This window comes from Zalophus californianus, chromosome 6 (assembly GCF_009762305.2).
Source record: "Zalophus californianus isolate mZalCal1 chromosome 6, mZalCal1.pri.v2, whole genome shotgun sequence".
NCBI lineage: Eukaryota > Metazoa > Chordata > Mammalia > Carnivora > Otariidae > Zalophus > Zalophus californianus.
Window position 1 is genome coordinate 85,457,041 of NC_045600.1, and position 24,092 is coordinate 85,481,132.

The 24,092-nt window shown below is 40.2% G+C and overlaps 1 protein-coding gene across 1 annotated transcript; it reads left to right on the forward strand.

Moving 5' to 3' along the window:
• The first annotated feature begins 2 nt into the window (after positions 1-2).
• Positions 3-24,072, forward strand: PDIA3 (protein disulfide isomerase family A member 3). The gene is made up of 13 exons (XM_027569531.2): positions 3-306; positions 5,440-5,518; positions 8,180-8,297; positions 12,748-12,855; positions 14,391-14,520; positions 18,397-18,513; positions 18,815-18,940; positions 19,728-19,910; positions 20,924-21,032; positions 21,641-21,769; positions 22,317-22,396; positions 23,520-23,577; positions 23,787-24,072. The coding sequence occupies exons 1-13, from the start codon at positions 140-142 to the stop codon at positions 23,898-23,900; spliced, it is 1,518 nt and encodes a 505-aa protein (XP_027425332.1). The 5' UTR covers positions 3-139; the 3' UTR covers positions 23,901-24,072.
• Positions 24,073-24,092: the final 20 nt, after the last annotated feature.

The window sequence follows — 24,092 nt, forward strand, 5'->3', positions numbered from 1 at the left end:
GGGGGGTTGGGACCTCCGGCTGCAGGTCCGCCTGGGCCAGACGCGCGAGCGCAGGCACAGGGTGAGTAGTTGTGGCCGGCCTCTGCGTCCCCGCCGAGCCCCCGACCCTCCCGGCCGCCCCCAACCTTACCTCGTAGCCATGCGCCCCCGCTGCCGAGCGCTGTTCCCCGGCGTGGCGCTGCTTTTCGCCGCGGCCGGTCTCGCCTCTGCCTCCGACGTGCTGGAACTCACTGACGACAACTTCGAGAGTCGCATCTCCGATACAGGCTCTGCGGGCCTCATGCTCGTCGAGTTCTTCGCCCCTTGGTGAGGCCATTAAGCCGGGGCGCGGGAGGGAGGGACGGCTGGGCCGGGGGCGAAGGCGCGGGAACGGTTGGGCCTACGCAGCGCTGGCGCCCTCCACCATATCAGCAGGCCCGGCTGCAGCCGGCAAATTTCCTACCCCGGGTGAGTCGAGCTGCCTCGGCAAGAGCGGAGAAGTCGGTGCTGATCGCCTGGGAGCGAGACCCGGGAAGAAAACCCGAAGGCCCCGCTCACGTAGGGCCACATCCTTACCTCGTTGCTCTTGCGGCACTTCCTATTTGCTGAGGGTTTAACCACCCCCTACCCCGCTTAGATTGGTATCTTCACTGGCTGAGTCAGTGTTAATGCTCTCCATCCGACAAACAGTATCTTTACAGTCTCTGGCTGAGTCAGTGTTAATGCTCTCCATCCTACAAACGAGGCATCCCAAGGCCTTATATCGGAAGCGAACGTTTTATCAAGTGCAGAGAGGAGAGGCACTGGGCCCCCAGAGTACTTCCTTTCTTCTTGCCCCACGCCCCGCAGCCATTGATTTCTAGCCAAGGTCACTCAGTGGCTGCAGAATGGTCATAAATGCTTTCTTGAGGCCGGGAATTATTTTATTCCATCGCATGGTGCACACATTCTCCGTTAAGCTGATCCCATTTCAGCGCCGGCAGAATCCCGTCAAAAAGAGCAGGTGAAAAGAGAAATGCCGTCAGAAATCTGTCTGAAGTGTCGGTTTTAATTAGGAAGAATGCCCAAAAAGACTCGAGTGAGAAAGTAATCAGTGTGGGGAGAAATAGTCCACTTCAGGGTGGTATAACTGAACTAGGTAGGGTGTGAATTCCTTAGGATACAACTAACTCAAAAAGTTGGGGGTAGGGGGACAGAGCAAATAGGATTTCTGACTCAGTAGACCTGAATGGTTTTTTTGGTCTGTTTTTTGTTTTGTTTTGTTTTGTTTTAACTCCCAAATCTTTACCGCAGAGAGCCATGATTATTTTCAGGCTTGGGATGGTTCAATATATTCATGCTGATTACAGTACTTAATTTTTTTCCTCCTGCCACAATACCTTTAATTAAAAATGATTTGTATTCAAAAGTATCAGTAAAACAAAGTTGGTGTATAACTTTTACTTGCTTCCAACTCTGGTCTTTACTCAGCAAGGGTTCAGCCACCGTGCTGGGGGTAATACTAGAAGAAGTCTGGTAATGAAGACCACCTGAACCGGAGAGATGTGCTAGAGGCAACAAATTTTGTTTTCATCTTGTGACAGATTTTATGTGCAGGCATTCCTGTGGCCAACTGGTAGTACTGATTACACATCACAGGTGGTCTTTCCTTATACATCTGCAGAAGTCACATTCCATCTTAGAAACTACTCTTCCCAATCATATAACCTTGCTGTTAACTTTGAAGGGGTGTATTTAGAGTGGCTGGATGGGGTTGTATCAAAACTGGGTGGTGCTTCTGTGACTACAGGGGTCTACTTTAAATTGTTGCATGTGCTTCCCTAAAAACTGCATATCCCGTCATGCACTAAACTATCCCAAAAATTGGGTGGATCCCTGCTGTGGTGTCTGCTTTTAATTGGTCTAGAAGGTAAGGTAATCCCCCACAATGCCGGCAAGCAGGATCGGTTTTCTGAGTGACTAATTTGGAATCAAGGAAGTCTCCTGTTGATAATGTCTTTATTTCTTCACATTCAACTATTTTTATTTATTAATACTTCAGCTAGAAATGTTTTCTGACTGCTGTAATCCTTTGTACAGATCAGAACTAGCTCACAAGTTAGATAGGAACAATTAATCCAATTGAAAGTAAATTGACCTATTTTGAGCAAGTTCTTCATCTCATTTGTTTTTGGGTATTTTTTGCACTTTCGTTTTATAGTGAAAGTGAAAAATTTCTTTGCATCTGACTTTGTAGACTCATATTTCCATTATGGAGCCTATCATCTGTGTAATTTGTAAGAATGGGAGTATATGAATTTCTCTGGGGAAATAAATAGCACTGTTTAAACGTGATAGTATCTGAAAATTTATTGATCAACGTTAAGTAAGTTTTAAGTCCTCAACATCTACTTATGTTGTAGATTTGTGCTTTAACCTCTAGGACAGTAGTATTAAATGATACTTGATATACAGTGTTTCTGGAGTACATATAGAAAAAAAATGTGTGGGGGCGCCTGCGTGGCTCAGTCGTTAGGCGTCTGCCTTCGGCTCGGGTCATGATCCCAGGGTCCTGGGATCGAGCCCCGCGTCGGGCTCCCTGCTCCGTGGGAAGCCTGCTTCTCCCTCTCCCACTCCCCTGCTTGTGTTCCCTCTCTCGCTGTGTCTCTCTCTGCCGAATAAATAAAATCTTTAAAAAAAAAGTATGGATAGTATAAAATGAAATATTTCTTTTTATACATGCTAATTCCTTTACTTGGAATTTCTGATGTATCCTCCCACCCCAAATTGATCTTTTCAACAAGATTTAGCTCCCTGGACAACTAACTGGTTGCTCCCGCCTCTCATTTGGGACCTAATATTGTCTGTCACCCCTGCCAGACTGGTGTTCCTATAGGGAAAGGACTATATCAGTTTTTCTGTCAGAGACTTTCCTCACAAAGTAATGATTGTTGATTGAATGTATGTTGGGATTCATTATTACTGCTAGGTGCCATCCCTGAAGGTGATGGAATTGTTCTTGTTTTAATACTGTCTCGGACTGGGTGAAAGAAGTAGTGGTTAATCTTGATGTTCCTCTTCAAATTCCACCCGGGTTCCATTCCTGGTGAATCTGAAGAAGGCAGTCTCTTCTAGTCTCTCTGGAACTCAGTAAACAGGTCCTTCCTTTGGGCATTTGATGACCTTATGGATGCAGCAAATGCTTAAGGCAGTGGTTTTCAGTCCCAGCCTTGATACTTAAACACATATCTCCCTTACACCCTTGGTTCCCTCCATGGGTATTTTTTATATGCATCTGGGTTGACACCCACTGGTCCGGTCTAATTATTTTATACTATTTTTTCAGTTAAAATATTTTGAGATGGTTGAGGTGAAACTATTCTTAAATCTGTTGCCTCAGCCTTCTTGATAATTAGGTATTCAACAGAAATCTCTCTTTTTCTTTTTTATTCCCATTGCTGTCACTCTGGTCCAAGCTTTCATTATCCGCCATGTGAGATATATTGTCTTCTAGGTGGCTTCTATTTTTATCTCTCCTTTCCCCCTTTCTGTTATATATATTGCTGACTGATGTAGTCTCAATACACATAAAATGTTTATTGTCTCTTAATAAACAAAGCCCTCCAGTTCTCCAAATGTATCATTTTCAATAGCAATTTTACCTTTGCTGTACTATTGCCTTTATCTAAAATACCCCAGGACAGGTCCTGGCTGAAGCCTTAAATTCTTAAAGGCCCAGATCCAATTCTTACTCCCTTTAACTTTTTTTTTTTTAATTTTTGAGCCCTTATGTTCCCCAAAGCCTGAATTTCTCAGATAAATTGGTTATCTTATTAAATCAGTTAGGATTTGTGTGTTTTTGTTGCAACCCAAGTACACGAGTTTTTAATTTATTTTGCAATCTAAGAGGAATACAGAGGATGTAATGAATAATACCATATTCCATATACATGTAAGATGCCACGGATTGGGAGGGGAATCCTTATTTTATGTCTCACAAAGAAGGAAATCCTACCGTTGAAACTATGGCATGATTGTAGGGCACATGCCAATTTCAGATATGGTAAAATGTGCATCCATGAAATACAGTATAGGGGATACCATTTATTCACCACCTGGTCTAAAAATTAAAGCCAGTACAGTTGAAGCCTATACATCCCTTCCCCGTCTTATGTACACCCCCATCCTGAATTTGGTGTTTATCATTTGATCCTTTTATACTTTTGGTAAATATGTATGTGACACTAACCAACATCTAATATTAGTCTTTTTTATATCACCATTCCTTCATTTAAGCTTTCTAATGATTATTTTTGAATAGAACTCCTAAAGACCTTAAAGAGTATAAGCTCTTGTAGTCCTTTGTTTTAAACACATTTTAGGGGCAAAATGTTTCCAAGTTATTTGTCCATCACTTAATAAAATAAATTTTGAGACTATTGGCTATGAAATATATAAGGTTAAGTTTCTTCCATGTTTCTTTCTGTTTTCTAATTCTATTTTTGCTATCTGTGGAGACGTTACAGGACTACTTTACCTTCTCAGAGTGGTCCCTCTGCAACCCATTGGGTTTTGAAGAGATGGCCTATAGCTGGTGCTAGCTATATCTACATGGATAAGGAGGAGTATGTCCCCTCTCCCGCATCACATATACAGTGTGCCTGTGGGCCTGTTAGGACTTCCCAGGCTAGGAGCAGGTGTTTCTGATGGCCCTCGGAAAATACTCCAACTGACAATGTTTTATCCTCATCAGTTCTTAGAGCCAGATGAACTGTGTAGCTGTAAAAATAGGGCTTGCTGTCTTAAATATGTCATTCTAATGCTGTGTTGAAACTCAGCTGAGAAGAAAAGGCTCCAACAGCTGCTAAAGTATCTAGCAAATGAGTGCCTTTTGGGCCTCATTCTGCTCCCCCCTCAAACTGGGTTTTTGGACAAAGGGATTCCTATTGAAGGAATGGAGAAAAAGTACTTGGTGAGTTTTAAGGTTTTAATATCATACTTGGAACCTTAGAATGTTTCAATCACTGTATTTTTAAGAATCACAGTGTGGTTTCTTAAAAAAAAATGTGCTTTCTTTTGGGAAGTGCTACCAGAAATGGGATTGCTGCTATCTTGCTCTTCATTTTGTCCTCATTAATTGGTCCAATGGCTTGAGCCCTTTCCCTCTTTAATGTGGGGTATAATTCTGACTATAGTTTTCAAGGCTCAGTTATACTTTTAACTGAGAAAATGGATGGCTCCTCTGAACTATGCTAGTCCTAGCATCAGCCTCAGGTTAGGGATAGTACCTTTGCCCTCTGAGAGCTCTGGTTACTTTATCAGTAACGGATGTTGTTCGGGTGATGTTTTTGCTTTTGGAAGCAGCTACTAGTTTAAAAGTTGTATTATAGTTTGAGATTCGTCCTAGAGAAACATGGTTAATAATCTTGAAGGATTAAACTGAGAATTTGGCTTTTTTTTTTTTTTAACGTATTTATATAGGTGTGGACACTGCAAGAGGCTTGCCCCTGAGTATGAAGCCGCAGCAACCAGATTAAAAGGAATAGTCCCATTAGCAAAGGTGAGTCTAGGCAGATTCTTCATTACAGAAAATGGGATATTTTCCATATGATCTCACTGATGAACACATGCAAAGGGGGAAACGAAAAAAAGGAGAGAGGGAAACAAGCCATAAGTGACTCTTAAGGGTAGAGAACAAACTGAAGGTTGATGGAGGGAGGTGGGTGGGGGGTGGCCCAGATGAGTGATGGGCATTAAGGAGGGCACTTGTGAGGAGCACTGGGTGTTGTACGTAAGTGACAAATCACTGACTTCTCCAGAAACCAATTTTTTAAAAAGATTTTATTTGTTTAGAGAGCGCATGCATGAGTGGGAGGAGGGGCCGAGGGAGAAGGAGAGAATCTCAAGCAGACTCTGCTAAGTCTGGAGCCTGATACCAGGCTGGGTCTCCCAACCCTGAGATCATGACCTGAGCAGAAAGCAGGAGTTAGACCCCTCAACCGAGCCACCCAGGCACCCCTCCAGCAACCAATATTGTACTGTATGTTAACTAACTAAAATTTAAATTAAAAAAAAGAAAGAAAATGGGGTATTTTAAATAGTAGTTTGTAAAATTAACACTCATTTTCTCTACTCTTACGGTACTAAGAAGAGAACGCTAGTTTCTGGGCAAATACAAAACTGACTATTTTATTAATTATGGTTTCTAAAGATTAAAAGTAGTAAAACTAAGGGAATTACTGGAATAAGAAAGAGGTAAAATATATGGTAAATAAGAATTAAGGGGCGGGGCGCCTGGGTGGCTCAATCGGTTAAGCGGCTGCCTTCGGCTCAGGTCATGATCCTGGGATCCTGGGATCAAGCCCCACATCTGGCTCCCTGCTCTGCAGAGAACCTGCTTCTCTCTCTCCCTCTGCCTGCCACTCTGCCTACTTGTGCTCTTTCTCTCTCTGTCAAATAAATAAATAAAATCTTTTAAAAAAGGGGGGGGCAAATATGGAAAGTAAAAGTATAGTAGTCAAGGCCAGAGGAAAATTATTGAATAAATGAGTTCCCTAAACTTCTTTATGATATTCATAGTGATGGGAATAGGAAAATGACAGGATGTTGTAAGTATGTAACTAGCTGGTCAACTATAAACTTAGTATTTGCTCTTAAAATCATAGTAATGCTTCTGTGGCATGCCTGGGTGGCTCAGTCGGTTAAGCGTCTGCCTTTGGCTCTGGTCATGATCCCAGGGTCCTGGGATCAAGTCCCACATAGTTGGGCTTCCTGCTCAGCGGGGAGCTTGCTTCTCTCTCTCCCTCTCCCTCTGTGTGTGCTCTCTCTCTCTAGCTCTCACTCCCTCTCAAATAAATAAAATCTTTAAAAAATTAAAAAAAAACAATCATAGTAATGCTTCTAGAGTTTTGCCATTATTCTATAGTAAACCCATAGTTGCTGCAGTATAAAAGTTCACATCTTTGGGTACCTGGGTGGCTCAGTTGGTTAGGCGTCTGACTCTTGATTTCAGCTCAGGGTCATGAGATTGAGCCCCACTTTGGGCTCTGTGCTGAGTGTGGACCCTGCTTAAGATTCTCTCCCTCTTCCTCTGCCCCTCCCCTCACCCACGTGCTCACACGCTTGCTCTCTCTCTCTCAAATAAATAAATCTTTAAAAAAAAGAAAAGATCACATCTTGGTCAGCCTCAAATAAATAGTTCATACATATATAGGACTGTTTTTGGAAACTGCTTTTAATCCTGATGTTTCTCTGGCTGTTTGCCTTGGGGGAAAAAGAAAGTTCAGTCATGATTTAATTCCTGCCTTGTGTAGCTATAGCCTGTGTTTCTGTGAACACATTACTTTTCTACACCTCCGTTTATGTTAAAGCATTGGGACCATACCTCAGAATCTTGTGAAGAGTAAATGAAATAACATGTGCAAAGTGCCTATAGCACTGCCGACTTTAGAGTAAGTGGCTAGATAGGAATTGTTTTCCTTCTTCCTGATAGCAAGGAATCTCTAGGTAGTTCATATTCAGATTATCTCAGGGAGCATATTCAAGTATTGGTACTTTGCTAATAACTCTAGATGATTTGCCAAATCAAATTATACTCTACGCCACCGAAAGGATATGTACCTCCATCCATCCATCCCCTTTATAATAATCATTATCAAAGTAAGAAAGATATTGTTAGTAATTTAAGCGATTTATCCCTCACATATTCTTTTTTTTTTTTAAGATTTTATTTATTTATTGGACAGAGAGAGACACAGTGAGAGAGGGGAACACAAGCCGGGGGAGTGGGAGAGGGAGAAGCAGGCTTCCTGAGGAGCAGGGAGCCCAGTGCGGGGCTCCATCCCAGGACCCTGGGAGCATGACCTGAGCCGAAGGCAGACGCTTAACTGCCTGAGCCACCCAGGCATCCCCCTCACATATTCTCAGGCAGAAGGAAGGTGGAGACCACTGCTTTAAATAATAGAGACTTTGAGGGAAGAATTTAAATAGTCATTTGTGCATTTTGTAGGAGGTCCAGCAATCTAAATTTTAACCAGTTCTTTAGGTGATTGTATGTAACTAGCCCAGCACCAGTCTGCCTTTAAAATATATGTTCTGTGGCATGTGTGCAAAGAATTGCTTGATCCTCTTATGATTTGAGCATTCTTAATATTTTGGGAATATAGGAGGAGCCTGCAACAAATACGTGGATAACAGATGGTTCGTGTATTTTAATCTTTAGGTTGATTGTACTGCCAACACAAACACCTGTAATAAGTATGGAGTCAGTGGATATCCAACCCTGAAGATATTTAGAGATGGTGAAGAAGCTGGTGCTTATGATGGGCCTAGGACTGCCGGTAAGGATCCTGGATTACATTTAGGAAACTTAATTTGTTAAGTACCCTGTTTTTGTAGTGGGAACATGACATTTTTCTAAACAACATACTTGTAATCTTAAAAATTCCTCATCTAAGGGGCACCTGGGTGGCTAAGTCCTTTGGGCATCTGCCTTTGGCTCAGGTCATGATTCCAGGGTCCTGGGATCAAGCCCTGCATCAGGCTGTCTGCCCAGCGGAGAGTCTGCTTCTCCCTCTCCCTCTGCCTGCTGCTCCCCCTGCTTGTGCTCTGTTCATCTCTCTCTGTTAAATAAATAAATAAAATCTTAAGAAAAAAGGAAAAAAATTCCTCATCTAAGAGGTCTGTTTAGTATCTAACAAAAGACTTCGCTAAATAAGCAGATTATGTAAGTAATGTAGAAAATACATGAACTTGAGTTAGAAGGTCTACTAGGCATTTTTTCAATTGACATATTTACTGAGTACCTAGACTCTGTGCCAGATGTTTTAGATATACTAGGTGCTCTGTATTTATTGATAGAACAGACAAGTTTCCTACTCTTATGTGCTTACATTCTGGGAAATGAAGAGAAGAAGACAACAACCAAGTTTAAAAGTATATATATATATAACTACTTTACATCCCAAAACACACACACACAACAGAAAATAACAAGTGTCGATGAGGATGCAGAAAAATTGGAACCATTTTGCACTGGTGGTGTAAATGTAAAGTGGTATAGCTGCTATGGAAAACAGTATGGAAGTTCCTGAAAATTAAAAAAATAGAATTACCGAATAATCTAGCAATTCTCCTTCTGGACATATACCCCAAAGAATTAAGAGCAGGGTCTTGAAGATACATTTGTATGCCCATGTTTGTAGCTGCCTTATTTACAGTAGGAAAAAGGTGGAAGCAACCTAAGTGTCTGTCAGTGGATAAGTGGACATACAAAATGCGACATATTATTAATAGTAATATATAAACATATATATAATACAGTGGAGAATATTCAGTCTCAAAAAGGAAGTTCTGACATGTGCTACAACATGGATGAACCTTGAAGACCTGCTAAACCAATCATAAAAGACAAATAGTGTGACACTGCGTCTTATATGAGGTTCATAGTGTGGTAAAATTCATAGAGACAGAAAGTACAATGGTGATTCCCAGGGACTACAGGGTGGAGAAAATGGGGAGTTTTTTTAATGTGTAGAGTTTCAGTTTTGCAAGATGAAAACAGTCCTGGAGAGTGGTTATGCAATAGTGTGAATGTACTTAATGCCATAGAACTGTATGCTTAAAAGTAGTTATGATAATAAATTTTATGTATATCTTATCACAGTTAAAATTATTTAATTTCATATATAAGATAAATTCAGTTAGTGGTAAGAGCATTAAAGGAGAAAAATAAAACCATTTATGTGCTAATGACTGGGTTTGAGAGTACCACATCATCAGAGTTAGCAGGGGCTGTAACCTTTGAGCTGAGACCTGAATGATAGGCATGAGCTAGCCTTGAGAAGATCTGGGCCAGAGCCTTCCAAGCAGAGGGGAAAGACTCTGAGGTATACAAAGAGGCCTTAAGGTATAACTGAACTTGAGTTCAAGGGATAGAAAGACCATGTGGCTGGAGTATGATTAGCATGAATAGTATAATTCCTCTTAGATGAGGAATTAGCAGATGAAGCTGCCTTTTTTTTTTTATTTACATGACGGGGGCTGGGGAGATAGCGCAAGCAGGGAGAGCAGCAGAGGGAGAAGCAGGCTCCCCATTGAGCAGGGAGCCCAATGTGGGGCTCAATCTCAGGACCCTGGGATCATGGCCTGAGCTGAAGGCAGACGCTCCACCTACTGAGCCAAGGGGCCCCAACAGATGAAGTTTGAAAGGCAAATGGGGACTGGATCCTCTAGGGCCTATAATTGATGAGAAAAAATATTTTGGACAGTTTTGCCCTGAGTCTTTCAAGTAATGACACACATTTTATTTACCTTTTCATGATGGAAAGCTGAGAGAAAAGGGGTTCAGTTAGGTATTTTAGGGAGGTGGAATTTTTTCAGTCTGCATGATTGTTACTCATATACAAAGCTCTGCATAACATGACCACTACCTAACTCTTGTATCATCTTAAGATTGTGTCACCTTAGGACCTTTGCCCTGGTTATATTCCCAGCCCAAAATGATCTTCCCCTATGTTTGCATGGCTTGCTCCTTTTTGTCATTCAGATCATGCCTTAAATTTTACCTCCCCGAGGCTTTCCCAGGCCACCAGACCTAAAGTAGCCACCCAGTCATTTTCTTATCACATCATCCTCTTAATTCTCCACATAGTTTTGGTTATTATATCATTTTGTAATTGTTTATTTGGAGATCTTGTTTATTATTTGGAGATTTAAACTGTAAGCTCTAAGAAAGCAGAGACCTTGTTTACTTTATTTACTACTCTGTCTCCAGCACCTAGACTCTTCACATGCAGTAGATACTCAGTAACTCTTCGTTGAATGCATGGAAAAATACTTTGATTCCACTGAGGTCATTTAGCCAACACTTAAAATTTGATATGTCTAAGCACAGAAGGAAAAAAAATTTTTTCTGAGCTTAAAAGTATTAATGAAGAACCCCATGTTACCATTCAGATTTTATTTGTTCAATTTAGGATGGAATTAGCGGTCCGAATTATTGAAATGTTTTTCTAAACTTGAGCGTGCCTTAACTAAATTGTAGGTGAACCCAATTAGACTGCTACTGGTCAGATGCTGTCACTTGGGCTGTAACAATAGATTTCTTAAATTTAAGAATTTCTCAGTAACCGACACTTCTCATCATAGCCACAGGTTAAAGTTCTTTATAATTTATATCATGATATAGTAATAATAATTCCCTTAGAGACTAAACAAATCATATTCAATTTCAATTAATCTGTTGATGCAACCCCTCCTATGTGAGGAATTGAGGAAAATATTTAAAAGGAAAAATGTCCCTGACGGGAGAGAGAAGGAAGAAACATTAGAAAAAATGCAGAATAGACTCAATCATGTTGAAAGAGTTGAATAATACTCTGTCTTGGCCAGTTAACAAATCAGTAGAGTACTTAGAAGAGAAAGGGGGTGCAAGAGGTAGAATACTATGGAGGAGGAGCATTGCCTTTGTCTGACCTGTGGGCATTTTGAGCCTGTGAATGGTTTTAGTGGACCCCAGAAGTTTAAGGGATAAGATGATTTTTTGTGTTTTCTAAATTGTTCTACTTATCTAGCCCATTTCACGTCAGTAGGAAAGTGTGATGTAGGTGGATCCTGTACATGGCGTAACTTGACCTATATATAGTTAAAACCTTATACTAGCTATCGAAGTTCATGCATTTTCTGCCTTTAAAATGTAAGGCTACAAGTGACTCTTTGTGCTACTTGAGAATACAGGATTTGCTTACTTAATTTATTTGTAAAATAGATGTTTCTCAAACTTACATGCTAATAAGTATTATTCTAGAGCTAGATTTATATCACTGAGCAAAACAGACAAAAATCCTTATGCATTTGGAATTTACTTTGTCATGGGAAAAGATAGATGAAAATAATTAGGATAAAGTATTAATTAAGTGGGTGAACAGTGCTATAAAGAAATATAAAGCCAGGGAAGGGAATTCAGGAGCGTTGGAGGTGAATAGGTTTTAGTTTACAATGGGATGGTCAGGGAGAGCTTCTTTGAGAAGATGACATTTGAGTAAAGACCTAAAGGAGGTAAGGAAGGGAGCCAGGAGGATATCTGGGGAGAGTGTTCTAGGCAGAGAGAATAATTTGAACAAAGGCACTATTAATTTGTACTGTTATAAACACTTTAATAAATCCCTGGTAGGGTTATCAATACAGTCTCTTTGAGGAGGTATTTTGACAATTATAAATGCATGTATTCTTTGACCCAGTGAATCCACTTCTAGGAATTTACCCTACAGATCTACTCAGTCATGTGCAAAATGACATTAGTACAAGGTTGTTTATTGCAGAATTATAACAGCAAGAAATTGTTAACAAATGTCTATCATATGTATCTGGTTGAATAAGTTATGGTACATTCATACAGTGAAACACTATGCAGGTAAAAAAAAAGAGCTACTGAGGTAGCTCTTTATGTACACTGGTGTAAATTCTCTAAACTGTATTAAATGACAAAAACAAAATACAGAATAGCATAGTTGTATGCTGCCATTTGGGAAGAAAAGAAAGAAAAGAATAAATATGGAATTGCTTGTTTATGCATAATATGTCTGTTTTAAGGATTATATTTTTAAATAATCTCCATACCCAACATGGGGCTCCAATTTATAACCCCAAGATCCAAGAGGGACATGCTCTGCCACCTGAGCCAGCCATATGCCTCCCTTTTCAACCTTCTGAATTTTGAATTATGTGAATGATTGCCTTCTCAAAAATTAGAAATTTGTGTTGCTATAATCTTTCATTTTATCTTTTAAGATGGAATTGTCAGCCACCTGAAGAAGCAGGCAGGACCAGCTTCAGTTCCTCTCAGGACTGAGGAAGAATTTGAGAAGTTCATTAGTGATAAAGATGCTTCTGTGGTGGGTAAGTAGCAAATATTTGATTATACAACAAAACCATCAATTTGGTTTCAAAAACCCTCTGTATCTGAGTAAACAACAAAGTTAAACCAGTTTAGGAAGCCTTGGGGACAGTTGAAAAGACAACTCCTAGATTTAGGTCAGCATTACTATAATGTGGAAAACTGGTTTTATTGGAATGGCTTTGTGTTATTTGGATGTAATTTCAGTTAAAGACCCAAAATAGAAATATCTTCAGCTTTTTCTATTGCATCTCAAACTCAGAGATTTAACTCAATAGGGTAGTTAAGACTGAAAATAAGGTTTTAAGGTGGGAGGATACTAGTAAATAATAAACCTCTGTGTCTACTGTTCTCACAGTAGTAGGGGATTTAGTTCTTGAGATCAAATTGCTAGGATTTGTGTACTTTGCTTTCTCGGGTGTTACAGTATTTCATTTTATCCTTAAAATAACTTGCAGTTAAATACATTCTACATCTTAAGTGTTCTTTCTTTTGTTTTATTTTTTTTTTAAAGATTTTATTTATTTGAGAGAGAATGAGAGCACGAGAGGGAAGAGGGTCAGAGGGAGAAGCAGACTCCCTCCTGAGCAGGGAGCCCGATGTGGGACTCTATCCTGGAACTCCAGGATCATGACCTGAGCTGAAGGCAGTCGCTTAACCAACTGAGCCACCCAGGCGCCCTTTCTTTTGTTTTAAATGTAATGTATAAGGTAGTTGAGTTAAAAAATAAATTTAAACATATAATCTGTGTTTGTGCTTCTCTTAATCTCATAATTATTATAATAAAACTGACTTTCTGGCAGTAGAAGATGGTTTGTAATTTAAATTTGACTAAAAGCCACTTCTTATTGTCTGGATTTTACCGATTCTGTATATTTTCAAGGAGTTAACTACAAGCAGACATTTAATAAACACTTAGGTTTCAGTCACTTTTCTAGACTTGAAGTTCTGACAACAAGTCAAAAAATACAGTGAAGTAATTGATGGTTTATTTTGGCAAACTGTCTTATTGGATCCTTCTGACACCTAAAATAGTCCCTGAAACTCTAAGAAGTTAAGCAGTTTGCCCAAATCTAATTGTGAAAAACTAGAAAAGGCTTGAACTCTGACAAATCCTCTCCCTTGACTCCCTGGAACAAAAATTTTTTTTTTAAGCGTAGAGGGAAAATTCTTATCCTAAGTATTTTGTCAAATATCCTAGGTAGTCATGGCAAAGCAGACCCAGTCCTGTTACCTGTCTCACTTTGCTTACCTGTGAATAGAATGAAGGTTTTGAAAATAGAAGAATTTTAGGGGACGCCTGGGTGCCTCAGTTGGTTAAATGTCTGCCTTCGGCTTGGGTCATGATCCCAGGATCCTAGGATCAAGTCCCGTATCCAGCTCCTTGCTTGGTGGGGAGCCTGTTTCTCCCTCTGCCCTGTTGCTCTCCCTGCTTATGTTCTCTCTCTGACAAATAAATTTTAAAAAATCTTTAAAATAGAATTTGAAAGTTTAATTACTTACTGTTTCTTCCTTGTGTTTGACATTTTTTGTATAGGTTTTTTCAAAGATTTATTTAGTGAAGCTCACTCTGAGTTTCTAAAAGCAGCCAGCAACTTGAGGGATAACTACCGATTTGCACACACCAATGTGGAGTCTCTGGTGAACAAATATGATGATGATGGAGAGTAAGTGACTGAATTGAATACCCTTGTAAATTTCTGGACCAAGTACTAATTGTATGAACTGGTGATTTTTATGCCTAGTTCTTCCGAAAGATTTATTAAGCTAAGTGCTAGGAACTATTGCTACCTTTGCGATGCCTCTAGTAGGGGGAGACAGTGAAAATATTTAAAAAATAAGTGTTAAGCGAGCATTGTAGGTGTTACAATAGAAATGTATGCAGGGTGTGCCTGAAGAACAGGGAGTGATTTTTTTTCCTTCGGGGTCGGGAGTAGTATCAGAAGAAACTTCATAGAGGACGTGATTGTTGAGGTGTGTCTTGAAAGATAAATTTTTCCAGGCAGGTTATTTCAGTTGGGGTAAAAATTATTCCAGATAGGGGCACCTGGGTGGCTCAAGAGCCATAAGCATCTGGCTCTTGATCTCAGCTCAGGTCTTGATCTCAGGGTCGTTAGTTCAATCCTCACGTGGGGCTTCATGCTGGGCTGGAGCCTCCTTTAAAAAAAACATTATTGGGCACCTGGGTGACTCAGTTGGTTAGGCGTCTGCCTTCGGCTTGGGTCGTGATCCCAGGGTCCTGGGATCGAGCCCCCCTATCAGGCTCCCTGCTCGGCCAGGGACCTGCTTCTCCCTCTCCCTCTGCCACTCCCCCTGCTTGTGCCCTTTTGCTCTCTATCAAATGAATAAATAAGATCTTTAAAAAAAACTTTATTCCTGGGATGCCTCGGTGGCTCAGTTGGTTACACGTCTGCCTTGGGCTCAGGTCATGATCCCGGGGTCCTGGGATCGAGTCCCGCATTGGGCTCCTTGCGCAGCAGAAGCCTGTTTCTCCCTCTGCCTGCTGCTCCCCCTGCTTGTGCGCTCTCTCTTTGACAAGTAAATAAATAAAAATCTTGAAAGAGAGAGAGAAAAAAAAAGGAAGGAAAGGAGGAAGGGAGGGAGGGAAGGAACAAGGGAACATTATTCCAGATAGAGCAGCAGAAGTGAAGGCCCCAAGATGTGAAACAACTTAGGAATGTTGAGACCTGTAGTACTACTGGAGTATTGTTTATAAATGAGGTGATAGGGAAAGGTAAGCAGAGACCAAATTATAGAAGATTTTAAGTGCATACAAAAGAATTTTGATTTTCTCTTTTAGACATGTGAGAGTCATTGAAAGACTTTGAGCGGGAGAGTAATGTGATTTTTGTGTTTCAGAAGAAAAGTTGCTGGTACCCATGTGATGATGGTTTGAAAGGGGAGGAATGGCAAGGCAGTAAGAGTCCAAACTAAGGGTGACTACTGAGAGACTAAATTAAGGCAGCATTTAGGGGCATGGAAGAGGAGAGAGTATACAAAAATATAAACAATAGGATTTGGTCCCTAGCCATGTGTGAAAAAAGGAAGATCTAGAATGAATCTAGGTTTCTGTAACTTGGATGACTGGGCCACCAGCAGTCATCATCAAGCTGGGAAAAAGATGAAGAGAAACAAATTTGAAGGGATTGATGATGAGTTCATTTTGGCCTAGTGAATGTAAAGTTTGTGAGATGTCCCAGTGAAGACCCAATAGACAACTGGATAAATGAGGTTAGAATTCGGGGAAAGTTCTGAACTAGAAAGAAACCTTTATAGGTCGAGCACCTGTAAATAATTATTGAAACCATGAGACTAGATGAGATCACTGAGGGTGAGCAAATAAAGAAGACGAGTGTGCCAAGGGCTAGTGTTATTCATTTATATTTAACAAAATATGTAGTGTTTACTATGTGCCATTTACTGTTGACTTATTTAATCCTCTTAACAACTGGTGAGACAAATCTGTTATTATTTCGTAGAGGAGAAAGCAGTCAGAGAGGTTAAGTAATTTGCCTAGCTTCACAGCCAGTAAGTGGCAGAAATAGGATTTGAAACTAGAAAGTCCAGATGCAAAGTCGTAGGTTTGACTGCCTTTTACATTAAGACACACCAGGTCTGTGAACCGTTGTGGAGCCCCCTGTGGCTCATTAAGCACATCACAGATCAGTCTGTTAACCTTAGATGTGTTGATTGTGGCTGCCTTTAAAGTGGCCTATCAGCTTCTGATTTGAAATCTTATTGAGGGGCGCCTGGGTGGCTCAGTTGGATAAGCGACTGCCTTCACTCAGGTCATGATCCTGGAGTCCCCGGATCGAGTCCCACATCCGGCTCCCTGCTCGGCAGGGAGTCTGCTTTTCCCTCTCGTGCTCCCTATCTCTCATTTTCTCTCTCAAATAAATGAATAAAATCTTTAAAAAAAAAAAAGTCATGTGTACACCAAGGCTGCAGCATCATTAAAGATTATATTTGAAACTGCTGGATTTCTATCTTTCTGAGAATAACTGCTCTGAAGTTGGTAACTATGCTAAAAAAAACCCCACAATATTAGCCCTGTTCACATTTTTGCTTGCCCAGCATGTTTGTATTAAGTCCCCTTTTGCTATGTAGTTTCCCTGTGTTCTATAAAATACCTGTGTTTTTTGTTTTTTTTAGAGGGGGTGAGGGGAAGAGCAGAGGGAGAGGGAGAAAGAGAATTCTCAACAGACTCCCTGCTGAGGCGGAGCCGGATGCAGGGCTCAGTCTCCCGACCATGAGGACCATGAGATCGTGACCTGAGCCAAAATCAATAGTCGGATGCGTAACTGACTGAGCCCCCCAGATACCCTAAAATGCCTGTGTTTTAATTGACATGAAGTCAGTGGTTAATACTGGAAGAGTGAGAGAGGGATGTAAGGACTTAAAGGGCTGAAGCCTAGACAAAAACAAGTGATAAAATTATATGTGGGTGGGGGCACCTGGGTGGCTCAGTTGGTTGAGTGTCTGACTCTTGATTTCAGCTCAGGTCATGATCTCAGGGTCATGAAATCAAGCCCCATATCGTGCTCCACGCTGGGCATGGAGCCTGCTTAAGATTCTCTCTCTCCCTCTGCCCCTCCTGCTTGTGCTGTCTCTCCCTCTAAAAAAAATTGTATGTGGGTGTGTGTGCAGTGTGGGGAGGAGGAATGAATGAAGGAGAACTTAGAGGTGGGAGTTTAGTAGTTAGAATAGTGGTATTTTCTGAGAAAGCTGGCACTTGATATAAACCCATGACTCGGAACCAGATTGGGGCTCAGTTTTAGCTGAACAAGGCTAAAAATTAAAGAAGGAATTTGCTTCAAGTGTTCAATGGAGTGAGGAGAGCCTGGCTTAGAGGGGCAAAATAGTATCAGCAAGAGAAAGATTGTTAAACTCCGTTTGTTGGGATAAGAGAAATATAGAACAAGGGAATTTCTAATGAACTCAAGCTAAACATTATCTATAATTGTATACCTACCTATAGAATTTTATAGCTGGAAGAAATCTTAAAAGATATTTTCTCTACTGAAGTAATTCTTTTACTATGTGGGGGAGTTGAATTTTCAAGGGGAGAGCCAGGCAAGGTACCTTCCAATAAGAGTAAGCTCTACTTTATTGTACATCCTGGGATTTGAGGGTAAGTTGGGTTCTGTTACTGTTTTTAAAGGTTTGGAAATTAATCCTCTAACCTCCTTAAATCCCCTTTTGTACTGCAGAAAAAGCTGAAGCCCAAAAGGATTCAGTTGATACCTAGCACAAGGTCTTTAAAATTAGTGGGGTTAGTTAGAACCAAAGTCTTCTAACTTTCCAATGCAGGGTTTATTAAACCTTCATACCCCATTATTGCACCTGAGATTAAGGTGGTTAGCACCTTAGCTTTGATGAGGTCATGTTGCCAAGTCTTCGGTCCCAGGAAAGAGTCCTTATGTGGTTAAATGGTGATAGTAAAAATGACAGCAAGAGTCATCTGAGCTTTAAATAAAAGATGGAAGATCATTCTGCTGCTGCCTACCTACTAATAGTTTTGTTTTTTTTTTTTTTTTTTGAAGGGGTATCACCTTGTTTCGTCCTTCACATTTAATGAACAAGTTTGAGGACAAGACTGTGGCATATATAGAACAGAAAATGACTAGTGGCAAGATTAAAAAATTTATCCAAGAGAACATGTGAGTACCTTTTTATAATCTTGTTTGGGATTTCTTGGCTTCATTGTAGTTTCCTTACCTCAGTTAGTAAGCAGATCCATGTTTTGGATTAAATAGCCTTATTCAAGGGATTGAACAATAATAGTTGAAGTTTATATTAAAACAGTAATGTGTGGACCCTAGGACTCCTTAGAAGGTATATTGTTCAGTACTTATTCTTCACGTTGAAAGTTTCTTTCCTTTATATGTGCTATCTGTTACTTTGTGATAGTTCCATGACATAGCTAAACCTGACAGTTTGATAATGGATTATTTATTTCAGTTTTGGGATCTGCCCTCACATGACAGAAGACAATAAAGATTTGATACAGGGCAAGGACTTACTTGTGGCTTACTATGATGTGGACTATGAAAAGAATGCTAAAGGTTCCAACTATTGGAGAAACAGGTAATAAGGATCATTTTTCCCCTTAGTAAATAAGTTTACTCAGTGTATAAACAGTTTCTTCTATTAATCCTGTTACAGTGTATGATGTGAGAGCCAATAAGAATGGGAATAGTTGACTCCCAAAAACCATTTGAAGCTGTAAGGACAAATAACATAAACTATTTCCAAAATCTGTTGGGCATATCTTCCATAGGTGTTCCTTTGCCTTGTGACATAGCTGGTTCCTAACCTCCCAGTAAAAGATGCAAATATGATCTAGAATATAGATATTAAATATTTAAATATTAATATTAAATATTTAAAATGTTAATTATTAATAGCTCTCATCAATTGATAATATTAAATATCAATTACTATAATTATTTAATATTTTAATAGTAATTAAAATATTTAACTTAATAGAATATTAGATAATATTAAATAATAATATTAAATACTTAAAATATTGTGCCTATTTGCCCATTGAAACTTTTAGTGCATTGTATCCTTATAAATTTTCTTTTCAGGTCAGTCATTGTGCCTGCAATATTTTAGTTATATAATATAGCAAGATTCAGTAGGAATGGACTATTTGATTGGTACCACCAGTTTGGCAGTGACGTTCAGTAAGACATTGGCGTGTGCCATCATTCCGTGTCAGTGCCCAAGAACACAGTTCAGACTGACTCCAGAGGGCTCCATGGACTGTAAAATCTAGTCTTTGCTTTCTAAGCGTGTTGCTGCTTGAGTTTAGAAGTGCTTTACCACTGTGGTATAAATCTTGGCATAAATATTTCGTTTCTCACAGAGTGATGATGGTAGCAAAGAAATTCCTAGATGCTGGAAACAAACTCAGCTTTGCTGTAGCTAGCCGCAAAACCTTTAGCCACGAACTTTCTGATTTTGGCTTGGAAAGCACTGCCGGCGAGGTTCCTGTTGTTGCTATCAGAACTGCAAAAGGAGAGAAGTTTGTCATGCAAGAGGAGTTCTCGTGAGTTACAAGTTAACGTGGGTTTGGGATTTGATTCTGCAAAGAAACTTAAAAAACCTTGTACACTACAAAGGATTTATAAAGAAGAACATTAGAATGTGAAGATAGGTCTTCTAGCTAAGACCTATGATTGTCATTTTTCTCAATTAAACTATAGGTATTTAAGGGGGAGCCTGGGTGGCTCAGTCGTTAAGCGTCTGCCTTCGGCTCAGGTCATGATCCCAGGGTCCTGGGATTGAGCCCCGCATCGGGCTCCCTGCTCCACGGGAAGCCTGCTTCTCCCTTTCCCACTCCCCCTGCTTGTATTCCTGCTCTCACTCTCTCTCTCTGTCAAATAAATAAATAAAATCTTAAAAAAAATACAACTATAGGTATTTAAGGATAACAATCCTTAATAAATTCTGAAAACTAACAAAAGGATAGCAGCTTGGAATACTTACATGATTTTTCCACCCTGCCATTAGAAATAGTAGATAGAGAACATTGGATGGTCTCTTTGAGATTGATGTAATTTCAGACCAGTGCAACCCCCTCCCATCCCTGTAGAATGTCTTTTCTTCTTGGAATACTACCCTGGCCTAAGGTAAACTTAGGGAATGGAAAGGTCTTAAAACCCTGGAAGAGTATGACTGTTCACCTTCTGAGACGTTGGGAGACCAAAACCAGAGAAAATCTTCATTGTGAGCAAATCAGTAAAACAAGATATCATAAATAGGCGGTATTCTCCAGAGCAACGACGACCTGGTTCTTTTGCAGAAGTGAATTTCCAGAAGACCAGTGTTTTCTTCCTTCTCTGATCTTTCTAATTCACAAAGAACACACTAGAAATGTAAGGAGGTGGTTTTTGTTCAGTCAGTAGATCTGCGTGTTGAGAGATAAGCTTCTCCTGTTTTTAGCTTCCAATTTCTAACCTTGAAATTGAAGCTAGAATATGTAAAAACTATTCTAAGAAATTGCTTTTAATCCTCTCCGTCGAAGATTAACAAGTCTGATCCTTGTCTTTGCAATTGCAGACGTGATGGCAAGGCTCTTGAAAGATTCCTGCAAGATTACTTTGATGGCAACCTGAAGAGGTATCTGAAGTCTGAGCCCATCCCGGAGAGCAATGATGGGCCGGTAAAGGTGAGGAGTTGACAGCCTCATCAGGGCTCTAAGCAGCTGCCTGTCCTCGTCTCCCCCTGCTCTCCCCATGCGCTCTTAGTTTTATTGAGATATAATTGACTCTCCTCAGTTCTTTATTCCAAAAAATGCTGGGTCTAAGTGAGACCTTTTTGGCTATCATGTTTTTGTTTTTGTTTGTCCTCACCTCCCTGTGTCATAAAATAAGCATTAGCAGAGCTTATAATGCTCAGTAGGGGCAAAAGTATAAAATCTTAGAATTTTGGATGGTATTTATATTAGAACTAAGTTACTCTTCGGGATAGAGCAAGCTAACCTCTAAGAATAGTTTCAAAATTGTTGCTTTGAGATTAGGGAAGGGTTGGGTGGTACTTACTTCCTATGGCTTCCTGAACAAAGTTTGACAGGTGACAGACATGGGAGTGAGTTGGTTTCTGGAAAATCACCAGAGCATCTTTAATACAATCTGTAAATGTGATTTGGGTTTCAATGACATATTTTCAGTGACAATACATCAAATTTGAGAGGGTTTGGGTCCAGAAACAAATATAGCTTGTGATTTTTATTCTTTACCTTGCCTTACCAACTAGAGGATCTTTGGTGTATTCCAGGTAGTGGTAGCAGAGAATTTTGATGAAATAGTGAATGATGAAAATAAAGATGTACTGATTGAATTTTATGCTCCTTGGTGTGGTCACTGTAAGAATCTGGAGCCTAAGTATAAAGAACTGGGAGAGAAGGTAAGTCTGAACTATATTCTGAAGATAAAATTTGAGTTGGGAAGTTGACACACGTATTCAGCATTGGCTAAATTAGTTATCCTAATTAATTCAGTACCTAATTCTGGTAGATTTCTTTTCAGCTGTTTACTTTCTCCTGACTGCCCCCCTAGTGTCTCTAGTCTGTGCAGTGCCTCAAACACCTGTTCTGACTTTCCACTCCAAAGACTCAAATCTAGATTGTAGTTAAGGTATACAGGCTTCTGAATTTTGGTAATGGCTTATATGAATCCATTATGTTTCTCTTGAGTTAGCCCTTGTACTGTCTTACTTAGGCCAGGTAATTTTGAAGGTGGCTATAAATAGAGTCTTACTATGGAGAAGCCAAGAGAGAAAAGAAATACTGTACAAATAAAGCTAGATATAATGTACAAGTCTCACTGTTCTTCCTATCTGAGCAGAATTATTCAAGTGTTTAAAAATGAGGTTATTTTAAGTGCTGATTTGACTAAGTGTCCCTCAGTCACCAAAAAATGAAAGTTTAAAGATCTAACCTTTTTATTAACAGCTCAGAAAAGACCCAAATATTATCATAGCCAAGATGGATGCCACAGCCAATGATGTGCCTTCTCCATATGAAGTCAGAGGGTAAGTAGATTAAAAGCTAATAAAAGTGTCTAGGTAATTGATAGGGAAAACAATAAGCTTGTAAACCATTTATTGGGCATGGTTTAGGGAGTGGATCCCTCATTGCAGTTGAGCACAGAACACAGATGCCTTCTGGCTTGGAGTTCTGCTGCATGGGCCCACATGACTGCCACAGATTTTGTGAGCTCTCATATTACCGAGTTTTGATAGGATGTAACCTAGCCACTGATAGAGAATAGTATCTGGTCAGAAATAGAAATTGGGGTGCCTGGGTGGCTCAGTCGGTTGAGCATCCTGAACTCCTGAACTCTTGAGTTCAGCTCAGGTTGTGATCTCAGGGTTGTGAGATTGAGTCCTGCATAGGGCTCCACACTGCTTGAGATTCTTTCCCTCTGCTCCTCTCTGCCCCGCCCCCTCGTCATGCTCTCTCTCTCTCTTTCTCAAATAAATTTTTTAAAAAGGAGAGAGAGATCACAAGGGGCGCCTGGGTGCTTCAGTTGCTTAAGCATCCAACTTTTACTCTATTTTCTTTTTTTTATTCTATTTATTATGTTAATCACCATACATTACATCATTAGTTTTTGATGTAGTGTTCCATGATTCATTGTTTGCATATAACACCCAGTGAGCATCCAACTCTTGATTTCAGTTCAGGTCTTGATTACAGGGTCGTGAGATCAAGCCCCAGGTCAGCTCTGCACTGGGCATGGAACCTGCTTAAGATTCTTTCTCTTCTTCTCGCTCTGCCCCTCTACCCCTGCTTGTATGCATACACGCATGCTCATCTCCCTCTCTCAAAAAAAAAAAAAGAGGGTGCCTGGGTGGCTCAGTCGGTTAAGTGTCTGCCTTCAGCTCAGGTCATGATCCCAGGGTTCAGGGATCGAGCCCTGCATCGGTCTCTTTGCTCAGCAGGGAGCCTGACTCTACCTGCTGCTCCCCATGCTTGTGTTCTCTCTCCCTCTGTCAAATAAATAAATAAAATCTTTCAAAAAAAAAAAAGGAAAGTAGAAATAGAAATCATGAGAAGTTATTCCCAGAAACAGTTTTTGGGGAAGAGTATGTTGGAGTTATTCCGGCACCTGGAATGAGTTAACGTGGTTTTTTTTGTTTTTTTTTAACCCAGTTTTCCTACCATCTACTTCTCTCCAGCCAACAAGAAGCTAAATCCAAAGAAATACGAAGTAAGTGCGTTGTCGCATCTTCCCACAAATATACACATACACACACATATCCAGTTCTTTGAGTTTTATTTAACTGGAAACTTTCAATTTCATGGTCAATATATGTTGTTGTTAATGTGCTTTTACAAACTCAGAAGTCTTCCTATTGGGGAAAAAAATCCGTGGTTCTTTAAAAGGTTAAATTTTCAGAGTGATCTTTCTGTTTTCAGGGTGGCCGTGAATTAAGTGATTTTATTAGCTATCTACAACGAGAGGCAACAAATCCCCCTATAATTCAAGAAGAAAAAACCAAGAGGAAGAAGAAGGCGCAGGAGGATCTCTAGGGCAGCAGCGAGAAATGCCACTTTGTGAAAGGACTCGTCCACCAGAGATGGGAAGACCATTGGGGAGGACTGGGACCCGTATGGGATTATTACTCTCAGGGCAGAGAGGACAGAATGGATATAATCTGAATCCCGTTAAATTTTCTCTAAACTGTTTCTTAGCTGCACTGTTTATGGAAATACCAGGACCAG